Raw genomic sequence first — 26657 nt, forward strand, 5'->3', positions numbered from 1 at the left:
CAAGGACCCATGGTTAGGAAACTCAAAGACCCCAAGAATGAGCCTACGATTATTTGGCTAAATGAACAGTAAATCAAAGTGCCCTCTAAGTCCATCTTTTTCTTTCCCCACAGATTAGTACAGCTATCAGACCTCATCAGAGATGTGCAGTGGATGATGGCAAACAGGAACTCACAACTAGTAAAAATGTAGAGAACATGTGTTAATCAACAGAATGCTCAGTCACAATTAGGATACTATATCATAATCCCATCCTAATACTCAGATACCACTGTGGAAGAGGGGTTGGGTTGGAAAGAGTGATGGTAAGAGCAAAAGGATAGGGAGGACAGGATGACAGAATACTGTACTCATGAACTCACAGCAGTTATGGCTGCTGGCATAAGACCCACACAAGATAGAGATAGTCATCATGGTAGCATGGAGGCAAAAGGATTCATGACCGCCCACCCATAATTGATGAACTACTGACAAGTGATGGCTCCTCTGGGAGGTAGAGTCAGTTTTCTTTAAGAGTGTGGCCCCTAGTAAATTGGCTATGCTCCACTGGCTGTTGGCATGCCCAGAAGTCTATGTGCAACAGAAATTGGACGTAGTAGTTATTTTGAAAAGAAAGGATTGACACAAACATCAGGGAGAAGATAATAGAGGTAAGTTTGGGAGGGGTTAGAGGGAGGAAAGGGAGTATATAATCAAACTACATCGTATGAAATTCTCAAAGAATTAATAAATTTTAAAAACCAACCAAAACATATTCAGAAATGATACTGATATTAGAACCAACAAACATTGTGATAGTTATTCAAACAGTTTTTTTGCATGGCCAAGAAGTTCTCTTGAACTAGGTATGTGTGGCACAAGCCTGTAATCCTAGTACTTGAAGACAGGGGCAGGTGAATTGCTACAAGTTCAAATCCAGTCTGGTTTATGATAGTGAGTTCCAGGCTAGCCAAAGCTACATAGTGCCTGGACTCAAACATAAAAAACAAAATTAAACAATAATAAAAACAAAATTTACTTAACCTGGAACATATTTAAAACAAACAAACAACAACACAATGCCAGATGGTAGCGATAGTGCACACCTATAATCCCAGCCCTGGAGAGCCAGAGGCAGGCAGACCTCTGAATTTAAGGCCAGCCGATACTTTGGAGTGAGTTCCAGGACAGGCAGGGCTACAGAGAGAAACCCTGTCTTGACTAAAAAAAAAAAAAAAAAAAACCAACAACCAACCAAACAAAAGGCCAAAACCAAACAAAAACAAACCAAATTGAAATTTTGCAAATGAAAATTAAAATGTTTGAGATAAAAAAATACACACTAAATGGGATTAATGGCAATTAGAGATAGCAAGAAAAGATCAGTGAATGTGAAATGCTGAGAAAAACACTTTAATGGAATATATTTAATTAAAAATTGATCATAGACAGAAATTATAAAATATAAATTATAAAATACAAAATAGAAATAAACTGTTAGCCATATTAGTAAATATATTAATAAAAAGTAATGTTTAGTTTGGTGGTAAAAACAAGATGGTTAATTTAACAAAAAAACCCATATAGGCAGGGCATAATGGTAGATGCCTTTAATCACAGCACAAGGGAGGCACAGGCATGTGGATCTTTGTGAGTTCAAGGCCAGCCTGATCTATTCTAGGACAGCCAGGGTTACACAGTGAGATTCCTTCTCAAAAAAACAAAACAAAACATAGAAACAACAATAAAATAACAAAACAAAAGATAAGGAAGAAGCGGTCAAAATCAAGACAGAGTAGAACATGCAAGTTTTTGACCAAGGGCAGTAGCTGAAATAGGACTAAGCATTCTTTTCCATACAGGCTACACACTAAAAAAGGTAAGAAACAGGGATATAAGAATTTATTTGACTCAGGAGGCAGAGGCAGGCGGATCGCTGTGAGTTCAAGGCCAGCCTGGTCTACAAAGTGAGTCCAAGATGGCCAAGGCAACACAGAGAAACCCTGTCTCGAAAAACCAAAAAAAAAAAAAAAAAAAAAAAAAAAAAAGAATTTATTTGACAATGTGAAAATGACTGTAGGAAAGAGCTAAGTGATAAGGCAGGTGACTCTAAATGCAGGACTTGAGGATGAGGCATAGTAAGACTGTTTCCTTTTATTAGAAGCCATAGCAGTGCAATATGACTTTATAGTCCACAAACTTTGAAAAATTCTTAAATCAAAATCTTAGAACATAAAGATAAGCCAGGTCATTTGAAGATACTATATATCTAATTCAAAGTATAACTTCTATTTGTTTTGGCCAGTAATGAAGTTTTTCTAGACTTTTAAGTTAAGACAAACAGAATTTCCTCTTCAAAATTCTGCTGTTAACAATACAAAAGATTTTTGAGTCGCTTCCCATAAAATTTAATTAAGAGCTTAAAAAGTTCGTTGTAAGATCCTGTATCTGTTAGAATATCAAACACCAAAAAGAGGTGGTTTACTTACTATGTTTGTCTGTTTGATCAAGTTTTTCATTCTAACTTTTGACTATAAACTCATTGTAAGATCAATTGGTAGCTAGAAAAACTTCTCAGATACTAAGCCTAGGGATCATCGCTATGTAACTCTACACACAAACAAAATTTAACATTTATGATAGATTTCTATTTTAAAATCAAAATGTAAAAGCCTGGGGCATGGCTCAGTAGATAAGCTGTCTTCTGTATTACACCTATATGGTATGGAACACATGCCTCAACCAACTTAAAAAAAAATCAAGGTTGGAGAAATGGCTGAGCAATTAGGAACACTTGCTGATCTTGCAGATAACCTAGGTTCAGTTCCCATCACCGACATGGCAGTTCCCAAATGTCTGTAGCTCCAGTTCCAAGAGACCAGACGCCCTCTTCTGGCCTCCACAGGCACCAGGCACATACATGTATAGTGAGCACATACATGGAAGCAAAATATCATACACACAAAATAAAAATAAATGAAAAATGTAATTTAAAATAAAAACGTGTAATGCCTTGTTTTTTTACCCAAAGAATGAATTCACAGTCTAAGTATCTCTACTAGAATTGTTTAGGACCAAAGATTTTGGATTTCATAGTTTTTGTATATACATAAAATAAAGTATATTGCAGATGGAATCCAAATTTATACATGAAATTAATTTATGTTCCACATATCATATACATGTTGACTAAAGGTAGTTTTATGCATAATGCAGCATTTTAAGGAACCTGTGCACTGAATTCAGCCCATATAAACTTTTAAATTTTGAGTGTAAATTTCATCAGGTGTGGAATTTTTCATTTGTGATATTTTACTTCAAAGCTTAAAAATATCAAATTCTGGACCATTAAATTTTTTTTAAAAATTTGAACCCAGTATGCTAACTCCTATGGGGGAACGTCAAATACTAGAATAAATGATAAAATAAATAAATAAATAAGGGTTGGGGATTTAGCTCAGTGATAGAACACTTGCCTAGCAAGTGCAAGGCCCTGGGTTTGGTCTTTAGCTCTGGAAAAAAAAAGTAATAGTGATAATAATAATAAAGCCCAAGTAGAGAAAGAGAACCAAGGGGAATCATGGGATCCTGAAGGCAATACATAAATAACTAATATCAATGAATTACTCTTTGTTTTGATAAAGAAAAATTACATGTTTCTGGAGCTATAGAAAGAAAAACAACTCGTAGTGATTAGGAAGAGAATGAAAGAAGAAATTTAGGCAGATGATAAAAGAAGAGCTGTTTTTGTCTAAAGTAGTGTTAAAGAACCTTTGGTCATTAGGTTAGTGACATGGTAAATTCTGAAACTATTCACTTAATGGAGAAACTAAAGAACACACAAAGCATTGTGAGAAGATGACTTCAAAATTCCGCAGCAGGTCAGTGTAAAAGAGTTTGAGTGTTTACTTGGCAGGCTAAAGTTAGCATCAATTGGGTTACTCTTGGAAGAAAATTAAGCAATTATATAATATTTACATTCCATTAGGCCAGGTCTAGAAGAGCTGCCATGCAGTTGAAACATGATGTTGCCAACTCTCTGTACACTATGTAAAGTTACTTAAGGGAAGGATACTGTTCACAATGCTACTCCTCATGGGCTGTATTTTTCAGGAGTGGATGCTAGAATCTAGTCCCAGACTCTGGGTTTACTACAGAGGGGTAAAGGGGGGAAAGCACATGGTTGCTTTATGTTTTTGCTTATTTGCTTTGTTTTGTTGAAGATAGGATTCACTTATGCAGCTCAGATTGGCCTGGAGCTCACTGTATATCTGCTAGCCTTGACCTTGCAGTACTCTTCCTGCTTGTCTCCCAGAGTGTTGGAGTGACAGTTGAATACCACATTCAGGTTTAAAACAGTCCTGTGAAAACATGGGTGTGGAGTCTTTCAACTGATTCTCAACAATGTGGTCAACAGGGAATGGGAGAGCTTTAGTATCTAGAGCTCTAAAGATAATGTATAAAATCTACCAATTTTAGATTTATCTTGTATGTAGAGTGTCTTGCCTGTTTGTATAGGCACCACACGTGTGCCTGATGCCTATGGAAGACAGAAGAGGGAAACACGCATCTGCAACTCAGGTTACAGAGGGTTATGAGCTTCCATTTGGGTTCTGAGAATTGAACCTGGGTCCTTTACAAGAGCAGCCAGGGCTCTTACTAGAACCATCTCTCTAGTCCCTCCTTGTTTCTTTCTTTCCTCCTCCTCTTCCTTTTTAAACATTGTAGCTTATACCTTTAATAATAGTACCGGGGAAGCAGATACATTCTGTGCAGTCAAGACCAGCATGGTCTACATAGTAAGTAAGATCAGTCAAGGGCACATAATTGAGACTCTGTCTCAAATAAAATGAAGAGGAGGAGAGATGGAGAGACAGACAGGCAGACAGATAGAAGTTAACCACATTTTCCTGAAAAAGACAGACTTTAAAATCAGTTCTGCAATATTCATTTAAAGGCACAGTAGTAGAACAAAAGCAAGTAGGGCTCAATGGGTGAGAACACTGACTGTTCTTCCAGAGGTCCTGAGTTCAATTCCCAGCACTCACATAGTGCCTCACAACCATCTATAATGGAATCTGATACCTTCCTCTGGCATGCAGGTGTACATGCAGAGCACTCTCATGCTCATATATTCTCTCTCTCTCTCTCTCTCTCTCTCTCTCTCTCTCTCTCTCTCTCTCTCTCTCTCTCTCTGTGTGTGTGTGTGTGTCTGCCTGCCTGTGTGTCTCTGTCTCTCTCTCTCTCTCTCTCTCACACACACACACACAAATAAAGAAGTGAAAGCAGCACATGGTTTTAGAATGTTAACTCATGATACTAAGCTTTCTGTTTGTAGAAATATTAAAAGACTAAGAATCATAAAACCCATAATCACTCACTAAAAATCAAATGAACAAAAAAATGGGCCCTTGTTTCTTTTATCTAATACACTCTCATTTTTTAAATGTTGTTTCTTACAGGCCTAGAAACATTATTTACCTGTTACTGTATGAAATGTAACAGAAATTCTAACTAAAAACATGTTATTTTAACTATGCATAATGTAGAAAGAACATTGCTAGTGGTAAATAACTTTACATATATATATCTCACATTTGAAAGTACCCTCACTTTTATAAACATAGTGAATGTTTATTATAAAGAAGAAAAAAAAAATGTAGATCCCCCGCTCCCCTTCTCAAGAGTTTGCAATGTAGTTAAAACACAGAAGCTTCAATTAAACTAATCCATTAAGGAAACACTACAATGTAAGCAAACAGAAGCATGACAAAGGGAAGCTAAGGCATTTGCATTTTAAAATGAGTAATATATATTATGTTTTAGGAGTATTAACCACTCATATCAAATTTATCATCCAGGTTTTTAATTTCTCTGCTAATAACAGAATCTCAAAGTTAAAACAAAAAAGGGAATTTAAAAAGTTTAGTAAGGAACTGACAAAAGCTCTGTGTAGGGTCAAAGACACAAATTTAAAAGAAAGCTACAAAGTAACCTGAACTATATCTATGTACTTCTCCAGGAAAATTATATTTCCAATAGTATTTCACACCTCTGAAAATAAAAACCTAGAATAATCAGAAATTCTTACTACCACCACCTCTGCTAAAACATATAGTCTCCTTCTCAGACTGTGGCTTCATGTTGTGTCTGTACAGTTCCACTCAAGAAATATATACTTGGTCACATGCCCTCTAGGCATTTGGCCTGGAATGTCAAGATATGAATGAGAAATTAGCGAAAGGCTGGAAAGCTATAAAAAATGCAGGGTGATGATATTTGTCAAACGTTATAGCTTTTTTTTTGGTTAGAGAATTTGATAACGGATTATAAAGTCAGAATTTTTGTTTTATAAATATGTAGGGCACACTTATTGCTTTAATTATGGTGATTTCCAAATCAAAAGACAAGTTTATTCAGGCATGTGAAACAATGAATATTAAAGGATATAATTTCTGGTAATCCAAATATTAAGTTTTATAAAAAGAAATCATGAGATTTTTAACACAATTAAGGTATCAAACTATCTGATAATGTCATACTTTACACTGAGTAAGATGGTGTATGCCTGAGATCTCACTCAGCACTTGTTCTAAAAGACAAAGAAACTAAAACAAATGAACACACAAAGAAACAATTAAATTCCAGACTAACAGAATCTATGTAAGAGCCAATATAGCCCTGTAACAAGCTTTATTTAAGTATTAAATACCTTTTTGTTCAATAAATAAGGTCTATAAAATATTTTTGTTCCTTAAATGGTTCAAGGCCACCACTGGAAATAAAATGATATGGTTGGGATAGTATCAAGATTATTTTAGAAACCATAAATTAACTAGATCTAACTCAATTTTTTAAGTCTTTGACTTATAATATTGATGTTTTCTAAATCAAAAGGCCCTTTCTACACCAGCTAGACAAATTGCCTGCTGTCTTGTCAGCATTTTCCTAAACACAGCTGACTATAAATCTTACAGCTTAGCTATATCCCTAGCCCTCAATATAGTTTTAATGTGCAAAACACAGAAGAATGAGTAGAACATGAATACTGTCAAACCAATTAAGAAGCACACTCAAAGTGAGGGATGAACAGGAGACACACACAGACAACAAAGATACTTGGCATATAAACTGTCAGAATCTTTGGGTGTATTTGAAATGCATGCAAGAAATTCAACCATTTCCAGGATGAAACCCAGGCTTTTAACCTGCACAATTCAATAGATGGTAATATCATTATCAAAAAGGGGGGGGGGCAGCAATAGTAACACCGAGTCTTAAGAAGTAAGCCTGTACATTCATAATTAATTTTAGACATGCACAATTTTTTTTCCCGAGACAGGGTTTCTCTGTGTAGCCTTGGCTGCCCTGGACTTTGTAGACCAAGCTAGCCTCGAACTCAGAGATCCGCCTGCTTCTGCTTCCCCAGTGCTGGGATTAAAGGCGTGTATCACCACGTCCAGCTTAGATATGCACAATTTAAAGACACTATAACAAATGCACAATTTAAAGATACTGTAACAAATATCTTTTGTTTGCCTCTACATTTACCCCACTGTTTGCTGTATAGATTATCTCTATCAACAGTCAACCTCATCCTCTGGGAACTGATCAGAAAGCATTTATTTTATTCTTTTGGCTCCCACCTTAGCTTGAGTTGAACCTTTCAATAGAAGATGTCTTACTTTCAAAACAATTTCTTCATTACTCCCTCTTGAGCACCAGAAACTACTCCCTTAAAGTACTCCAGGAAACAACAAGAAAGAAATGCTTCCAAATTCATTTTTTACAAACCCAGTCTTACTGTAATATCAAAAGTGATAAAAACAGAACGACAAAAAAGAAAACTATAGGGCAACATTCTTGATGGGCATATATGCAATAGTATTCAATAAAATACTCAAAAAACAAACTCAACAATATGTACATTTTTATTTGTGTGTGCATGTGTGTATGGTATTATGCCTGTTGCATATTGACTGTTTTCCTCTACTGTGCTCCATCTTCTTCTGTTGTTGTTTTGGTTTTGTTTGTTTGCTTGATAGGTCTGCTACAGGGACTCACTATGTAGTCCTGCTGTCCTGGAACTCTCTAGGTAGACTAGGGTGGGCTGGAACTCACAGGTCTACTTGTCTCTGCTATCCACATGTTGAAATTAAAGGCTTATGTCATCACACCAGGCACTTTACCTCATTTTTTGGAGAAAGAGTCTCTTACTGAATAAAAACATGAAATGCTAGTGAAAAAATAATATTCTACCTAAGTACATGTTTTATGAAAGCTTTTTTATGATATCAATCCAAACAGCTGACAACATACAGTATCACTTAAGTCAATATAGTGTGCTGATATAATACACGTTTCTTTGTTGTTGTTTTCTTTTTCAAAAATTGAAAATGTGTGCAACTGAATGTATACATGCATGTCTATATGCATATGTGGGGTGGTGGTGCATGATGAGGCTGGAGGTTGCTATCATGTGTCTTCCTCTATTGCTTTCCAGCTTATTTTTTGAAGCAGGGTCTCCCATTTACTCACCAATTGCTTAGATTAACTGGTGGCACAGACCTGGGATGAGGATCCTCCTGTTTCTGCCTCCCAGTAGTGGATGTGTGCTGCAACACCCAGCTTTTTATATAGGTGTTAGGGATCAAACTCGGGTCCTCATGCTTGCCTAGCAAGCACTTTGCCCACTAAGCCTTCTCACTAGCCCTAATTTGGTCTTATGAGGCAGCAGCTGACATATAACATGTTGACCCTCAAACTCCCTGTGTAGCCAAGAATGACTTGAATTACTGATCATCCTACCTCCCTTTTATAAGTGCTGAGGCTATAGGTATGCACCACCATTCCCAGCTAATTTGTACAATAATGAGTTAATTTCATAATTTAAAAATTACAAGTATGTAGTAACATTTAAATTAGATGAAGCACAATCTGAAAAAATGAATAGACATAATTATGAATTTCTATAATTACAAGTTAAAATAATTTATAATATAGAATACTACAGAGAAATTAAAGAAAGCAATTATGCAGAAATTAATCAGTAATATCTATGCATTAATCAAAATCCTATCAGACGTTTTAAATAGAAATTTACAGTATTCTAGAATAACATGGAAAAGTAAAGATCATAATAAAGACAAATTTGAAATAAAAGTACAGTTGGAAGACTCATATTACCTAATTTCAAAGCTTACTACATAAAGTCTTGAATAAATTCAAATAGTATTCAGTAACAGTATCAAATAAATAGTCATCAAATTAAGCTGTAATAGAATAAATGTATCTATACATAATTGAGTTTAGATGGCTCACAAATACATGTTCAATTAATTTCAATAAAGATGCATAGAGAATTCAGTGGAAAAAGAATAGGTTGTTTTTTGTTTTCCCAATGAATGATATTGGCATAACTGGTTATCAGTATGAAAAAAATTAGTTATATCCTTTTTTCACACCACAAACAAAGGTTAACTTCAATTAGGTAATAAATGTAATCATAAAAAATGGAAACTTAGAAATTTCTAGAGGAAAAAAATTTCATAACTCCAGTTACGTTTACAGTAGTTTCTTATACAGGTTACAAAAAGTGTAGTTGAAAAAAAAAAATCAACTGAACGTAAGGGGTAAAAATTTCTTCTTCATATACACTGAAAACAGAAAGGCAGGATAAAGTTTTGAAGAAGCATCTTCCAGTCATATTTATCTGGGAAAAAACTTATATCTTGAATAAATAAAGCACTCTTATAATTAAATTTTAAAAAATATGGGAGTTGGGTGTTGTGGTGCCTGAAACATTTCATGGACCATGTTCTGCCATGGTATATTCTCCTATGTTTATTTGTGGCAAGAGAACACATAAGTATATGTAAGGCTGAAAGAAAATATGATTTGGGACTATTTCTAGCTTCCCACTATATATTCACATATACTGTTGGACTTAAATGTTTGTTATTATTTTAATCCCTTTATTTTTAGGCAAGTTCTCTGTTCCTTCCCTTTCAGCTCTCATTTTCAAACACACAGCTTCTTCGCTATGTTGACTGTTTTACAAGTCACAGGATGGTATTCTGCTTAGTAAAAAGGCACAAAAGCTGCTCAAAAACTATGTGACTTTGGGCACACTATTTTTCTGAGACTCAGAATACAAACTGACTACACATGTTGAGAGCTAACCCCGACTGAATAAAACGTTCTACTCGTACGCTTTCTTTCTTGTTTGTATAGTGTCATTACTACCTTGTATGGATGGCCTCGGTCTCACAGAGGGCGGACCACCTGCCTGCCTTCCTGAATACTGAAATTAAAGGCAAATGCCACCACACCTAGCTGTGCTCCATTTTTTATTCTCCCCTTGTTCAACTTATATCAAAGAAGATATAAGGTTCTGCTTACCCTTCCCAGAACAATTGGATCTCTTTCTGCTCTTTGTAACTACTAATGAAGGTGTTTTCTTCCATTTTTTTTTTTTTTTTAATGGGAGTGTGGGGTTTCCTCCCATTCCAATCAATTATGCACTGCTGTCAGGTTAATTTTAATTCCTTCTAAAATTTTCTATTTCCTGTAGCTGAAAAACTCTCTGGGGCTCTGAACAAGGGGTGGGGGGAGGAATGTGTTTCACAGTTGTTTTCCAAATTAATCACCGCTATAAAAAGTAAGCTTGCTGAAAATATCATGACTGAGTTTTAGCCCTACAATTATCAAAGCAAGTTATATTTATTAATATGATTTAAGTTGCCTTGAAATAGTATTAGCAAATCCTAGTTATATCAGCAAATATTCCTGGCATAGCTTGAGACTTGATTTGGTGTAAAATCACTAGCCAATTACAGAAATCTGAGTTTTACTTATCTCTCATGGCTCTACTTTGCTTTTGGTAGAAATAAAATGTTAATATAATGCCATCATTCTATGCTCCTGGGCACAAAAATGTGTCACTGATTGAATACAAGACTCTTTTCTAAAGAGTCTAAAACAAGTAATTATCCAAGAAGTTAATATTAATGAAATGGCAGAGGTGGATTTATAGTATTCTTTTCTTAACTTAAATTCAATTTTTTGTTTTATGTGTATGGTGCATCATGTGTATGCCTGGTACCCTCAGAGGCCAGAAGATGATGTTTGATTCCCTGGAAGCAGAGTTAGAGAGCTGAGGGCTAACATGTAGGTACTTGGAAACTGAATCCAGGTCCTCTGCCATAGCAGCAAGTGCTTTTAACCACTGAGCCATCATCCCAGCTTCTATGTCATTATTTCTGAAGTGGTAGTAATTTAAAGGTGTATGATCCGCTCCTAAAAATATGTCTACATAAAGACAGCTATAATTTCAAGTTCCCTTGAGACTATTTCTAGAAAACTAGAAAATCTTTTATAAAATTACTTTTGTACAGTGTCAAAATAATTCTGTTTTAAAATTTTAAACTACACTTGAAAACAAATTTCATTGTGATCCATTAACAAATCATATTTTGTTGACAGTGCATTATGGAACACCTCTAAAATGTGATATTGGCATATAAATGCAGCTATTCTTTAAAAAGTAGTTCTTGGAAATCTGAATGAACATTTTAACATTTACCTTTTTTCTTCTTTTGCTCTCAGCTGTTCTTCCTGTCTCAAAACTTGAACCATTATAGACTCAAAAACTCCACTTGTCAAACCTGCCAAAGTTCGAGGTGTTGACCGACGCCTTGTTGACGTGCATGCAGTTCCCTTCTCTTCCTCCAATCCATAATAGCCTCTAGATGTAACTGCTATCGTTGTCTTTTCTCTCAAGTGCCTTGGAGAAGAATAAGTCAATTCACAAGGTCAAATCTTCTGGATAAGCAACACACCCTTTCACTAGTACCTTAAGTATAATATCTTCTGCTGACTGTATACAAAATATTTAGTTAAACCTTTCTTTGCCATGTTTGAGCTTTATCTTTTCCACACAAGATTCTAAAACTTCTTTCATATAAAATCAATTGAAGGACAGTACGTCCTGTACATTTTTTAAAAATATAAGCCCGAAGCATTCAAATTAAGGACTAAAACACTAACTTTTTAATAGAAAGGCTTTTTTGGTAATAGGTATCATATTGCTTATTGATGTAGGAGAAAATGTAAAATGATATAAAACATTTTGAGAAAGATGATTTTCAGTTCATAAATACTTTAGGGTAATTATTAACAAGTGTGATAGTACAATATAGAGCAATTTATTATATTACATGAGCAGAGAATAGGGAATTATAAGGCCCAAGGAAAACAGCTGCCTAGCAATAACAGACCCTGAGTAGATGAATTAGAGATTCGTTTTAAAGTTTTTACCAAGTGATCTAACTAGTTCTGTAACAGTATTATACCAATGGAAGAGAATATGCTAGCAAAAGTAAGAATGAACAATGTCATGAAATTCTCCTTCTGACTAAACTCTAAAAAAGAATTTAGAATTATAGAATTCCTCTTCAATTTCAATGCAAATGTGTTCTTTAAGATATTTTAATTAATTTATTGAGTGACTAGTCTAAAGCTTAAAAATAGTGTCTCGGCAGTTGATTTAATTGTTCATAAATCATCTTAATGAATTTGAAATGACTAAAAACATTTACAATAGTCCTAAGGATGTAGCTCAGAGGTAGCAAGTTTAAGACCCTAGGATTCATCTACAGTACTGCCAAACGGGGACAAAAAAAAAAAAAGTCAATAAAAATATATTACCCTAATCTTGTAAAGTTTTAAAGTCTAGTCCAACTCTTGATTTCTAGGTCTGTATTTATTATACAAATGGTAATTATTAAAAAAAAAAAAATCAGGCCCGGGTGGTGGCATACACCTTTAATCCGAGCACTTAGGAGGCAGAGGCAAACAGCTCTCTGAAATCGAAGACAGCCTGGTTTACAGAGTGAGTTCCAAGACAGCCAGGGCTACACAGAGAAACCCTACCTCAAAAAATGACACCTCCCCAAAAAGAAATTCAGGTAAAAAAATTTCTCTTTTTCTACCTTTGTAATATATACCAGCCAGCTGTGAAGGTGCATGCCTGTAATCCCAGCACTCAGGAAGTAGAGGCAGGTGGATCTCTGTGAGTTCGAAGCCAGCCTGGTTACAAAGGAGTCTAGGATAGACAGGGCTGTTACACAGAGAAACCATCTTGAAAAACAAAAACAAAGCCAAAGCCTCTAAAAGTTTCACATATGTTATTTCTACAATGGCAAACTCAAGTCAGTACTTAAGTCAATCACTCAAAATACTACATAATTTATAAGAAGATTTTCCTCCCTTGGAGCCGCTCCCACTCTTGGGTATTAGTGTTCCTTAAAAAATCTACATTCCCTCTGTTTAAACAAACCAGACAGACAAAAAAGAACTTGTATGAATTAAATGTTGGCTATGGTTATATTTCCCTGCTATCCTAAAAACTATCAAGAAGTTCACTGAAGCATAAACCTTTACACTCTGAGATACAAAGCAAAGCCCCATCATTCTTCGACAGTGTCCACATCAATTTGTGACTATAAATTATAATACCTTATCAATCTTACCTTCACTGATATCTGATCTCATGAAAAGAGTCTATTGAGTTATTGTACTGCTGTTTTTTGTTTTTTCCTGTTACAGGGAGATAACACTAACTGATGTAGCTTTACAAAGAATAAAAACATTAGTTTTCTAATAATGGAGAATTTGGGCTAATCTGCTGTGCTGTCTCTGGCAGTTGTTATCTTCTTTTAAAAATATTAATTTAAAAATTTACATTTATTGTGTGTTGGGGGGCATACATGTCACAGTATGCCTGTAGAGATCAGATCACCTTCATGTGTCAGTATACTCTTTCTACCTTTTAACAAAATTGTATACCTATGTATGTTGTGTGCACAGGCAAGTTATGTGGAGGTCAGAGGATAAATAAGAGTGCTCTTTCTTTCCACCATGGGGGTTCCAAGGAGTGACCTCTGGTTATTAAACGTGGTAGCAAGGACCTTTACCTAATTAACATAGCACAGAATATAATCCATTCATCTAAAAGGACCAGATGCATGTACATGCACTTACTAAAAAAGATGTCATTATATGCTAAGTGTAAAAAGGTTTTGAATAAAATATATTCAACTACAAACATCACAAATAAACGGCATCTAGAAGTGTATGTGCTTGTATACACATGAGTCCAAACTCTTAACCTAGATTACTACAAATGCTTCATGACAAGGAAAATTCTGCTCTGTCAATACAGGAACCTGTGCAATACTTTTAAAACCTACTTGGAATGTGTTATTACTCTGTTGTCTCCTCTAAAATCTTCCACTCATACTTAGAACACATCTGACGTTATTGTTACTTATAAGACCTAGTGTGATATGGTCCTTATCTCCTTTAAGGCCACCCTGTCTGTTTTTCTAAGTCTTTGCTCTCTACAGGCCAAAGTCTCCCATTTACTCTCAGACCATACCAACACACCTACTTCCCTAGAATCTTTGCAATCCACTCTTCTTCCATAAAAATACTTTTCCCAGATACTCAATTGTAGTTCTATCATTTCAACCACCTTTCAAATGTCACCAAATTTGAGAGGGCTTTTCTGATTGTGATGCTCCCTTCTCACTCTATGTCCTTATATTGGTTTCTTTGTTTTTATGTTACTTATCACAACACCGTGTTAACTAGCATATACTTAATAACTGTCTACCCACCCCACCCTCCAGCAAGACTCAAGAGATCTATGTAAAGTAGAAGGCAAAAGAACTGTAAGAGCTAGAGCTGACAGAGGACTCCAAGAAAACAGTTTTCTTCCCGATACACCAGGACTGAAGCATGTATGAACTCACAGAGACTGTGAACACACACAAAGCCCATACAGGCTCAATTCAGACAGGGTCCCAGCACTGAGAGGGACATTAGACACGGCTCCCACTGCTAACCAAGTATTGCATTGACACATGCTAGCACTTCAGAGTAGGCCCTATGCCCAAGAATAATTGGACAACACAAAACTAACTCAACAATATTTTTGTTTGTAGACTTTTTCTCTTAACTTGTTTTTGGCTTTTTTTTTTTTTTTTTTTTTGGTATTACTGTTTTTTTGCTTCTATATTTGGCTTCCATTTTTGTGTGGCTTTTGTGTTTGTGTGTGTTTCTTCATTTTGTTTCCTTCTTTAAAAGAAGGGGACAGGGAAAACATAAAATTGAATGTACAGGGAGGAGGAAAGGATCTGGGAAGGGGAAAAACATGATCAAAATATATTGTATGGAAAAAATTTTAATTAAAAAAATAATCTGTCTATCCCCCAACAAGAAGGAAAGGTCCAAGAATATAAAGGATTTTCCGCCACCCTTTTGGCTGTACTTTCTGACCCAAAACTACAGTATGCATGTAGTTTACATATATATAAAATATATTTGTGTGTGTACATGTGTATAGATGCATGTTTAAATATCTTTGAAAGGATACAAATCAAGCAAGCTGTTTCACATTTTCAGTTACAATTATACTTAAAATTTAAAACTCTATGCATATTTTTCTACAATAGGAGCCCTATGTTATTTGGTTTTATTCATTAGAGAATAAAATGTCAAATTAAGATAAATAAATCTTACCCCCAAACAGGAGCTATCACATAATCAAAGACCATACAAATACACTAAAATAACTCTTCCCTTTAAAAAAAATTAAGCTATTTTATTTCTATGAGGAAAATTATTTCATGAAATCAGTATGACAGTAGTTTGAAATAATATAATGTGAACTATACATAAACATTTAGCAATAATTATACTGACTTACTGAGTTTTTGTCATCATTTCTATGGTTTCTTCTTTTAAAGCATGAAACATCTATACTAATACATTCTGAATTTCAGAATTCAGAGACTAAATTCTACTTACAATGACTGCAAGTATTAACAAGAAGCAAAGTGAGGTTATGTAATTGATAAATAAAACTGATATAAAATATACTTGGGATTTATTTCCAGATACCTATTAAAAACAGATATTTAGAAATGCTTGCATTATTATGTGAGTTAAATTGTTATTATTAAAAGCAATGTGAATGTCATTAATAATACAACTATTTGTATAGAAGTACAGCTCAAAAGTAGAGATAATTTTTAGCAGGCACAAGGCCCTGAGTTTAATCCTCAACACATAAATATAAACACACACACGCACACATACACACACACTGCACAATTATAACCTGGAAATAAAATTACCTAATATGTTTAATATTGTTTTTGTTTTGTTTTGTTTTGTTTTTTGGAGACAGAGTTTCTCTGTGTGTAGCCTTGGTTGTCCTGGATTCACTTTGTAGACTAGGCTGGCCTCAAACTCACAGAGATTCACCTGCCTCTGCTTCCCAGTGCTGGGATTAAAGATGTGTACCACCACTGCCCAGCCTTCTGTTTAATATTATAAATGAAATTTTTCACTTGGTTAATACATTCATTTAAAAAATGCTGAAATGCAACTATCACCTTATAAGCCCCAACGTCCTAGCAAGAAAAGACATTTAAGACAGTGAGTGCTGTTTAGTGCAGGGACTATTTGCAAATGTGCAGGCAAGGCTAAGAGAAGCTAGAAAGAGATGATGAATTGTTCCTGGAACAGCTGTAACAAGAAGCTATTCCCACTCCAAGTCTAAAAGAGGAAGAGAAGGGAATAGGGAATTGTTATTAGACCAAGAGAGCTGTAACTAAAGAAGGGAACCACACAGTGACTGAGCAGTTACTGACAACCTGAAGGTCAAGAAAGAGGGAGATGTTAAAGGAAATACTCCTACCTCTTAGTCCTCCTGTCAGTGCCTTCCATTGGCTGAACCCAATCAGAAGTCAGGGGACAAGGTAGACCAGTTGATGCAGTCCTTAGAAACCAGCCTCCTGGGGCACAGTGCAGAGTATACAAGGGTGGAGAGTGCATGTGGAGAAGCATATGATGACTAACAGCATAGCACAACCTGAGTATTAGTTTTCAAGAACAACTGAATGAAATTAGAAAAGAAAGAAATTTTACTAGGGACTTCAACAAAATCTTAGGAACATTTGATAGATAAGCGATGTAGTCACTGCAGCTGGTGTGCACTTCTCCCACCTAAATGTACACATCTTTCTGCATTCTAAACTGCATCAATCATTCAAACCAAGTATCCAAGTAAATCTAGCATAAACAAAGTTTCAAATATCTCAGCAGCTAATTGTTAAACCAGACCTTGACAAATTACAATGCTCTCATTAAAAAAAAAAAAGCTTAGAGAAATTCTTACTTACAATTTATAAAAACAAACATATAATAGTATACACACTATTTTTTTCCTCTTTTGAGCCACCTTATAAAAGTTTAGAAAGTGACAATGTCTTGGTGAAACCAATCATTTTATACAAATAATATGTATTAATTTTTTTTAAATATCAAAAGTTTGGAGACCACTGCCTTCATTTTTAAGCTACTTGATAGCCAAGTTTTTTTTCCAGAAAAAAAAAAAAAATCTGCAAAAAAGCACTGATCACAATCTGTTACTTATTCTCTACTGTTTCTTCTCTTTTGCAGTTCCTTCCCATCATTATTCTTTCTCCCCTTGAAATTCTCGGCTCACCAAAAACACTAGTGTCTTGTATTGACTTTCATTTGTTCTAACATACTCCAGCATGTTTTCACTAGTCATGTAAGTAAGCTGGAATTCAAAATGCATTAACAGTTTTTTATCTCCCTTGACCAAATTACTTTTCTATCCCCCACATTTAGCTTCTTTACATCTCAGCCTAAAACCCCTCTGTTCATAAACTTCCATTACTAAGCATTACTGTTAAGAAACAAAACCTAGCCGGGTGTGGTTGCATGCACACCTTTAATCCCAGCACAGCAGAGGCAGAGGTAGGCGGATCTTGTGAGTTCCAGGCTAGCCTGGTCTATAAACTGAATCCAGGACAGACAGGCTACAGAGAAACCTTGTCTCGAAAAACCAAAAAAAAAAAAAAAAAAAAAAAAAGAAAGAAAGAAAGAAAGAAAACAAAACCTTGCAGTTTGTTTCGTTTGTTTCTTAGTAAAAACAATTGGATTCAACTACACTAAGTCTACTTCTTTGAAAGTAGTTAGCACCCTCTTGTTCTCCGTAACAGCCACTTCTAATGCTGTCATTATGTAAAAGCTTCACTCTATCACCCACCACAACTCAGTAAGGTAGCTCTTAACTAAAATCCATTAATTTACGTTTTTGAAAAACTAAGATTGTCTGAATTTAGGCATGTCTCAATGTTTCAGTGAAAACTATGTCTCTGTTCCCAAACCAATCATTGCACAGGTTTTCAATATTTCTTCCGTGCATTTCTTTAGCATAAAATTATGTCCAAGTCTCAGTAAAAGCAGTCATTCCCCTTGAGAATATTCAAACCTAAACTACTAGTCCTTTCATTTATACCTCAATCCACTATAACATGGCAAATGCCTTGCACGTACTCCCCTGAACCATTCTTCCCAATGTTGTTATAAAACTAAAGGGATATTTTTCAGTTTTTATTTCACTTAATCTCACTACCATCTAGTCACTCTTTTCTCGAGACCATTAACTGTAACTTAACACAATTTAGACTTTTTGCGATAAGAAGGGAGATATCCACTCATAGAATTCAAATTCATTCAGATATCTACTAAACAATCAAGATTCAGCAATGAACATACTGACACTTTGAATATATGAAATTAAAGGTATAGGTATCAAAGATGATTGAAATATTTAGGTTTAAACAATAGTGACAACATAAACAAAAATTTTTAAAAATTGAAAGTCAGAAAGGAAAACAAAGAGCTTTGGGTTAGAAATAGTTAACATTTAAAGGTAGCAGTTGTATAACTAATTAGAAAAGTTGTGCTGAGCATTTGTGAGGCACACCTTTAATCTCAGGAGGCAGAGACAGGCAGATCTCTGAAACCAAGGACAACCAGGTCTACAGAGTGAGTTCTAGGACAACCAGGGCTACAGAGAAACCCTGTCCCTAAAAAATAAAAACAAACAAGCAAACAAAACCCAACAATAACAAAAAGAAGTAAAAGTTCTATGGACAGAAACAGCTTATTTTTTAAAGACAGGTAGGGCTTAAAATATTGACCTGGAAATCTTTTGGTAAGTAAAGCTATGGGAAGTAATGTATCTAGAGGAATAAATATAGAAATGGAAATTCTAAAGGCATAATTGCAGGAATTACCTACAGACACAAGGAAAAGCCAACAACAACAAAAATACTAAAAAGATGAGTTAAGGTGTAATTTAAAAATGCAAAAACAGAGAATAAAAGTTTAATTGCTAAGTGTCCTAAATTCTTTAATTTTCCAAAGAGACTAAGAAAGAACAAAATTAAAGCTAAGAATTGAGAAAGAAGGCATTCATCATTACTAAAAGTCAAGACAACTTAAGTAGAAACTAACTAACTGCAAAGGCTGTTCCAAGTTAAACATTTCCATGCCTTGGACATTTTCTGAAACAGCCGCAGATAGATAAACATACTACCAGAACTAAAGACAAACCATTGTAAGTTTTTGAAACCACACATTTTCTTAGAATAAATCTATGTCTTGCTTTTGTTTACTACTGATTGGCGCTATTCCTTGCCACACAGGATAATTCAAGAGGTTTCAGTGAAGGCAGAACAGAAATAAGCTCATTACTAAGTAAGTTACTAACTCACTGTCCAAATATGTTGGTGTTATCTAAAAGACACTTGAGCAGTGGATATCTTAGCTCCCTGGCCCTGGCTGCTCTCCTCATCTACCAAGCTCTATCCATATCCAGCTCTAATCTATGTCTGCATATATAAGGCTTTGAAATAGTAGATAGTAAAATCAGGGAACTTTCAGATTTTGGTAATGGAACAAAGACACACAGGGAAACTCATCAAGTTTTGCCAACCTGAAATAACAAGTCCTACAAAGATACAGGAACCTAGGAAAAGCTACAAACAAAATTGAAATCAAGAGGCTATGGCAATTGAATACTGTGATATCTACAGAAAATACCTAATACTTCAACTGGCTTTTTTTTTTCATCTTTCATTTCACAAACAGGAACTATACCATTTCTCTTCCCTACAAACCAGTAACCTGTATAGTTTTCTCATATATTCCTTGTGCCAATTGACCAAATCATGTTTGTTTGTTTGACAAATTTGAAATCAAGTTAATAAAAAGACAAGCTTCTTATAGAAAAAAGGAACTCCAGGAAAACACTTGTCTTGGCAGAGGACCCATTTTACCAGATATTAAAAGATTTTAGGGGCTCAAGAGGTGGGCTCACTCAGTAAAAAGCACTTGCTTTGCAAACATGAGGGCCTAAGTTTGGCCAGGTAAGAAAATCTGGGTGGGGCAATAGGTACCTGTATCCTAGTATTGTGGAGACAGGAGGATCCATGGGACTTGCTGATCACTAGTCTGGTCTAGCACTGCCTCAAAAGAGGTGGACAGTGTTCCTGAGGATGACACTTAAGTTATCCTCTGGCCTCCACATACATGTGAACAGAGTACACATGCATGCATATCTTCCGCACCCACGCACACACACACACAAACATAAAAAGAGAAAATTTAAAGTCACAAAAAATAAAGAAATACAACAACAAATGAATAAAGGTCAGCAACAGAGTGGAGAGTTCAAACACACGAGGGATGCTATCATAAAGATGGCATTTCAAAACAATGGAGAAAAGTGATGTTGCAACAATTGGCTGGCTGCACACAAGAATAACAAAACATCTGGTATTCAACTTCATTTCTTTTTTTTCTTTTTCTTTTTCCCAGAGCTGAACACCAAACACAGGACCTTGGGCTTGCTAGGCAAGTGCTCTACCACTGAGCTAAATCCCCAGCCTCTCAACTTCATTTCTTGACTAACAAATTCTAGATAGATCCGTTCACCTGTTTTCATTTTATTTATGCCTTCATTGAGCATTAGTTAAATGCTTATAGGTAGTGTGGCTAGGTACTGGTACAACTGCTGTAATGAAGATATATAAAATCAAAGTAAATAAATATATACATAAGTTCTAAGGTATATAGTCTTAGTTCAGTCAAGAATAATTTCTCAGCGTTGAAGGGATAGCTCAGTGAGTAAGAGCTCAAACTGCTCTTGCAGAGGACCAGAGTTCAATTCTTAGCACTCATATCAGGAGTCTAACAAAAATCTGGAGATGCTGCTCTTGGGAGATCTGATGTCTCTGACCTCAATGGGTGCTTATATTCACATGCACATACCAACACAGATACACAAATGTACACAAAGTTAAAAAAATAAGAAAATAAAATCTTAAAAAATATTTTTAAAAATTCTCTGAGGAAGTGACAAAAGGAGCCAACTATGTAAAACCAAATCAAAATGATAAAAACAATTTAGGAATATGTGTTCAAATGCAAAGACCATGAGGTGAGAAATGGGTCAGAAGGTGGAGAAACGGCTTGCTGTCAAGCCTAATGACCCGTTTGATCCCTAGAACCCACATAGTGGAAAACAACCTTCTCTCCCAATTGGTTCTCTGACCTCCACTCTAGAGCCACCACACACACACCCAAACACTAAATAAATACATAGAAAGGGGAAGGAGTTAGTGGGTGGGTGCTTTGACAGATATGTAGGAAGAAGAGAGTTAAGTTCTTTTTTGGTTTTTTGTTTTGTTTTTTGTTTGTTTGTTTTGTTTTTGGAGACAGGGTTTCTCTGTGTATCCTTGACTATTCTGGACCAAGCTGGCCTCTAACTCACAGCGATCTGTCTGCCTCTGCCTCCCAAATGCTGGGATTAAAGGCGTGTGCCACCATCGCCTGGCTCAGAGTTAAATTAAGCACTTACCCATAAGAGTACTTACTGATTTCTCTTAATGTTTATTTTTAAATGGATGATGGACAGAAAATGAACTCAAAGGGAAAAGCAGAAATTAGGTAACTATAGGTAAGAAATGATAATGGCTTAAACTTAAGTAGCACCATTACAAATATACAAGCTCAGAATTAATTGCCATTTTTAATAAGGGAACTAAATGAAGTGGAAGAAAGTTTAAAAACACAAGTTGTTTTAGCCAGAGCTACATAGGCTTAGCAACAGTAAAACTATCACCACTACCAAAACAAAACAAGCCACAAATACAGGTTTGAACATGTCTGAAATGGTTACTAGATACCAACTAGATACAGGAAACAACTGTGGTTTCAAAATAGTAAGAGGACCGTACTGCTGGTCAAAGAAGATTCTATCTATCCATCTATGCATGCATCCATTCATCCATCCTCCATCCATCATCTATCTAAAGTATGCATGTGTATGCAACATATGTATGTCTGCAAGTGCCATACCTGTGTGTAGGCTATTGTGGAGGGCAGAAGTTCATGTCTGGTGTATTTCTCAATTGCCTTCTCCTTGTTTACCTAAGACAGGATCTCTCACTGAACCTGGAGCTCACCAACTGGCTAGACTGTTGGCTGGTGGAGCTCTTCAGCATCCTTCAAGCTCTGCTTCCCAGGAGCGAGATTACAGGAATGCATTGCCATACCCAGTTTGTTTGTTTGGTTTGGTTTTGGTTTTGGTTTTGGTTTTTCCAGACAGGGTTCCTCTGTGATGCTCTGGCTGTCCTGGAGACCTCTCTTTGTAGACCAGGCTGGCCTCGAACTCAAGCAATCCACCTGCTTCTGCCTTCCGAGTGCTGAGATTAAAGGCAAGTGCCACCACACCCGGCTGTAGTACCCAGTTTTTATGTGGGTGCTGAGGTGAGGTTCTTAGCTTATACAGCAAGCATTTTATCCATTAAGCCAACTCCCTAGTCAAAGAGACTTCTTTGAAAATTTTTATTTCCTTCTTATACCATTTAGCTTTTGCTACCAGATATACACACAATTTCTTAATAAACAATTAACAACACAAACATAATCACTGGATTGCTAATTAGTTAACATAATTAGATAAATTTCAATCACTCTCTTTAGATTTCCATAATAGGTATTTTATGTGTTTTGCTGCTGGTTTGATTTTTTTGAGACAGGGTCTCATCATGTAACTCTAGCTGGCCTGGAACTCACTGAGATCCACCTCTCTTGTCCTCCCAAGTGCTAGGATTAAAAGCATGTGCCACCATGCCTTGCCTATGTTACTATTATTTTTTTTAAAACAGTATTACAAATAGTGTCAGTCCTACAACCCAAGGACTCTAACTAGCTCCTATTCCTTGAAATTCCTTATAATCATTTCCTCCCCAGTTTTTCTCTCATCAGAAAGATTCTTTTTTCTCAATCCCTACATCTTTTGGCAATGCTGAGCAGAGGTTAAACACTGGCTCTTCAGCCAAACCATCTAGGCCCTGCCACTAATTAGTCTAGGCAAATTAATCTTTTAGTGCCTAATATTTTCCATTTGTAAAACAGCTCATGAAATCAGTGACTATCTTTCTAAAGGATTCTATTTTATGTGTATGTGTGAGAGCCTACATGTATATATGTGTAACATACGTGTGTCAGTATCCAAAGAAAACAGAGGTGGTACTGAATCCCCCAGGAGTTCTAGAGGGTATTGAGCCACCTGGTGTGGGTGCTGGGAACTGAACTGGGATCCTCTGTAAAAGCAGCTATTGCTTTTAACCTCTGAATGATCTTTCCAGCCTCTCAATAACTTAAAAGCTATGGGAGTAACAATGTTTGTAAAGCCTTTCAAACGAGGTAGCAGTGACAATAATGTTAACTACTGTAAAAATAACGTCAAAATGGAATTTTGAAATTTTTGCTAGGATTTTGTGTATTAAAGGCAACCAAGATAGGCTCTTTTTCTCAACCTGTGGATGGTGATCCCAGATTAGGGGGCCGAGGGGATGATGACCTATCTTTTCATAAGGGTCACTTATTAGACATCCTGAATCATATATTTACGTAACAACAGCAAAATTACAGTTATGAGTAGCAACAGAAATAATCTTATGGGTGGGGGTCACCATGACATGAGAAACTATATTAAAGGGAAGGTTGAGAACCATTGTTCTAGACTGATAAACTAATCAAAAGACTACTGCTATAAATTAGAATGAAGTTACAAAAACACCAGAAAACTAGCTGACTTTGTATGACATGAAATACAAAACAAAAAAACAAAAAACAAAACAACAACAACAAAAAAAAACCACACACACACACACACAAAACTGTTAAGGTATAGTTTTACTTATAATTCTTTTAAAAATCATCATGGCATGATTGATGTCATCAACTTACGTCAGGTTGATTTTTACTTAGCAGCTGTATTAGTCTTCTTATTTATGTTGAGAAATCCCTGACAAACCAACTTAAGGAAACGAGGGATATTGGGGCCACAGTTGGAAGGTGCAGTCCATCACAGCAGGAACAATGAGAGCTAGCCACAGAGGATTCAGTCAGGAAAGCAGAGAAATAATGTTGCTGCTCAGCTCACGATCTCTTTTTATTCAGTCTAGACTCTAGCTGACACTAACCACACACTGCTTTTTCTTTCTTTCTTTTTAAAGCTAGAGCCTCACAGGATGGCTGTGTGAGATCCTTGAGACCCTCACGCTCCAGGGCTGGTTATCACAAGCAAATACCATCCCCAGCTCATACTATCTTTTACTATATACACGCGTCTACATCTGTCTGTTATTTCCTCCGTCCTCTCTCTTTCTGTACTATAGACAGCCAAACCTACCAGCATCTAATACAACGGAGGCAAATTCAGTATCATGTGCCCCACCCCCACTTCAGCAAAGTCAAACTAAACTGCCTAAGCTGACCAAACTTCAAACATGAATTTTGTCAGGTTTCTAAAAACTCTATGTAGTCCTTGAGGAAGAGAGTATGCAGCTTCTCTCAACCCAACAAGTAATTACTGAATTCCTTTGTTCTTAAAGAGCCACTTACATTTTAATTTGAAGTGAATAGTTACAAAAGTTAAATAGCAGCAAACCAAGTAGAAAGTCCCTGTGCTCAGAGTTTATGTTCTGAGAGGAGAAATGTATTATATGTAACTAAACTGAATGATATTACGTATTAGGTTGTAAAACAAAAACCTATTAAGAACAAAGCACATTAAAGGTGATAATGACTCAGAAGAGGAAAATCACTTAAGAAAGAATGGTTAGGAGTCTTAGATAAGGTAGCATCAGAGAATAAAATAAAGGACTCAAGAATCAATGTATATTCTAAGTACAAGCACAAATATTCAAAGCAAAAACAAAATATGTCTTCAGTTTTGTTGATTATTTTCTAATATTTTCATCTTCTAATTTAAAATTCAGATATGTCAAAAATGCTAATTTTATAACTACAGGAAAAATATGTATTGAGTTTCTTAAAAGGCCTGTTGCTTTCTGTGTGTAATAAAATGGAGTATTCCTTTTCAAGACAACCTGAGAAAATGATCAGAACTGTCTTTTTAGAAATTGTTTATTTAGAAAAAAAATTTTTTTTTATCTTTTGTTTCCAGTTCTTTGATTTTCACCTGCTTCTATGACCCAGCACTAGGATCAAAAGCACGTTCCACCAAGGCTGGTCTAGCATTTTGTTTCAACTGTTTCTCAAGGCAGGGTTTCATATTCTCCTACCTTGACCTTCCAGACACTGAAAATCTAGGTATGAGCAATCAGGCCTGTTTGAAAAGCAATCTTAAAAACAAAAATATGAGCCCGGAAGATTGCCTGGTAGGTAAGTCTGATGATCTGAGTTTGATCCCTAGGACACACGTGACGGAAAGAGAAAGCTGACTTCCTCAAGCAGTTCTGACCTCCACAAAGCATGCTGTTGTGTATGTGTGCACAGTACACATAAACATACAAACAAATACAATAAGATATAAATATAAAAGACAAAAGTATGAAATGTTACTGGGAAAATAATATTATACCTGAGTGCGTATTTTGTGGAAAAGATTTCTTGGTCTCAACCAAAAAGGCTAAGAATATATACTACCACAAAAATCATCTGTCCTACTTAACTATAAGTCCTTCCTTTAAAAAAATTGTGTATGTGTGCATGTTTGTGTGTATGCATGGGTTAGTGCAGACATGCATAGGTAGGCCAGCATCAAGGCTGGCTCCATCTCACTATTTTGACAAGAAATTTTTACTTTCTTTTATGTGTATAAGTGTTTTACCTGCACATATGCATGTGTACAATATGTGCAATCTTAATGCCCAGGAAGGCCGTAAAATACTGGGTCTTCTGGAACTAGAACCACAGGTGGCTGTGGAACTGCCACGTAGGTGCTTGGCATCAGACCTGGGTTCTCTGCAACAGCAAGTGCTCTTAACCACTTAATCTCTCTAATCCTCTGTACCTTCTTTTTTGAAGCAAGGTCTCTCCCTGAACCCAGAGTTTACCAACCAGCTACCCTGGCTGACCAGCAAGCCCTGGGGAACCTTCCTTGTCTTTGCATCTCCCTACTTCTCTCCCAGGGCCACCATATCCAGCTGTTACAAAGATACTGGAGGTCCAAACTCAGGTCCTTATGCTCCCTAGCAGGGTAGGTATTTATGGACCGCTTTATCGCTCTAGCCAAATGTTTATTTCTTGTTAAAGTTTTATTGTTAGCATATATTAAAATGTGCAAGGGTGCTTCATGTGACATTCCATACATGAAATAATGTACTTGATCATATTCACCCTCATCACCTCTGGCTGTCCTTTATTTCCACCCTTTCACATGCCTAATAATCCAACTTTTACTTTCAATG

The 26657-nt window shown here is 35.9% G+C and overlaps 1 protein-coding gene across 2 annotated transcripts in view; it reads right to left on the minus strand.

The window, feature by feature from the left end:
- The window catches only part of Kiaa2026 (KIAA2026 ortholog), a 79685-nt gene that overhangs the window by 42812 nt on the left and 10216 nt on the right, over window positions 1-26657 (minus strand). Inside the window, exons 2-3 of one of the 2 annotated variants that reach the window (XM_051146321.1) lie at window positions 16748-16844; window positions 11564-11764 (exon numbers count right to left, since the gene is read on the minus strand). In XM_051146321.1, the coding sequence (XP_051002278.1) occupies window positions 11564-11764; window positions 16748-16776 (230 nt within the window). In that variant the 5' untranslated portion in view covers window positions 16777-16844. The remainder of the gene's footprint in view (window positions 1-11563; window positions 11765-16747; window positions 16845-26657) is intronic. The other variant, XM_051146320.1, reaches the window with a different exon arrangement.

The sequence above is a fragment of the Acomys russatus genome, chromosome 5 (assembly GCF_903995435.1).
Source record: "Acomys russatus chromosome 5, mAcoRus1.1, whole genome shotgun sequence".
Lineage (NCBI taxonomy): Eukaryota > Metazoa > Chordata > Mammalia > Rodentia > Muridae > Acomys > Acomys russatus.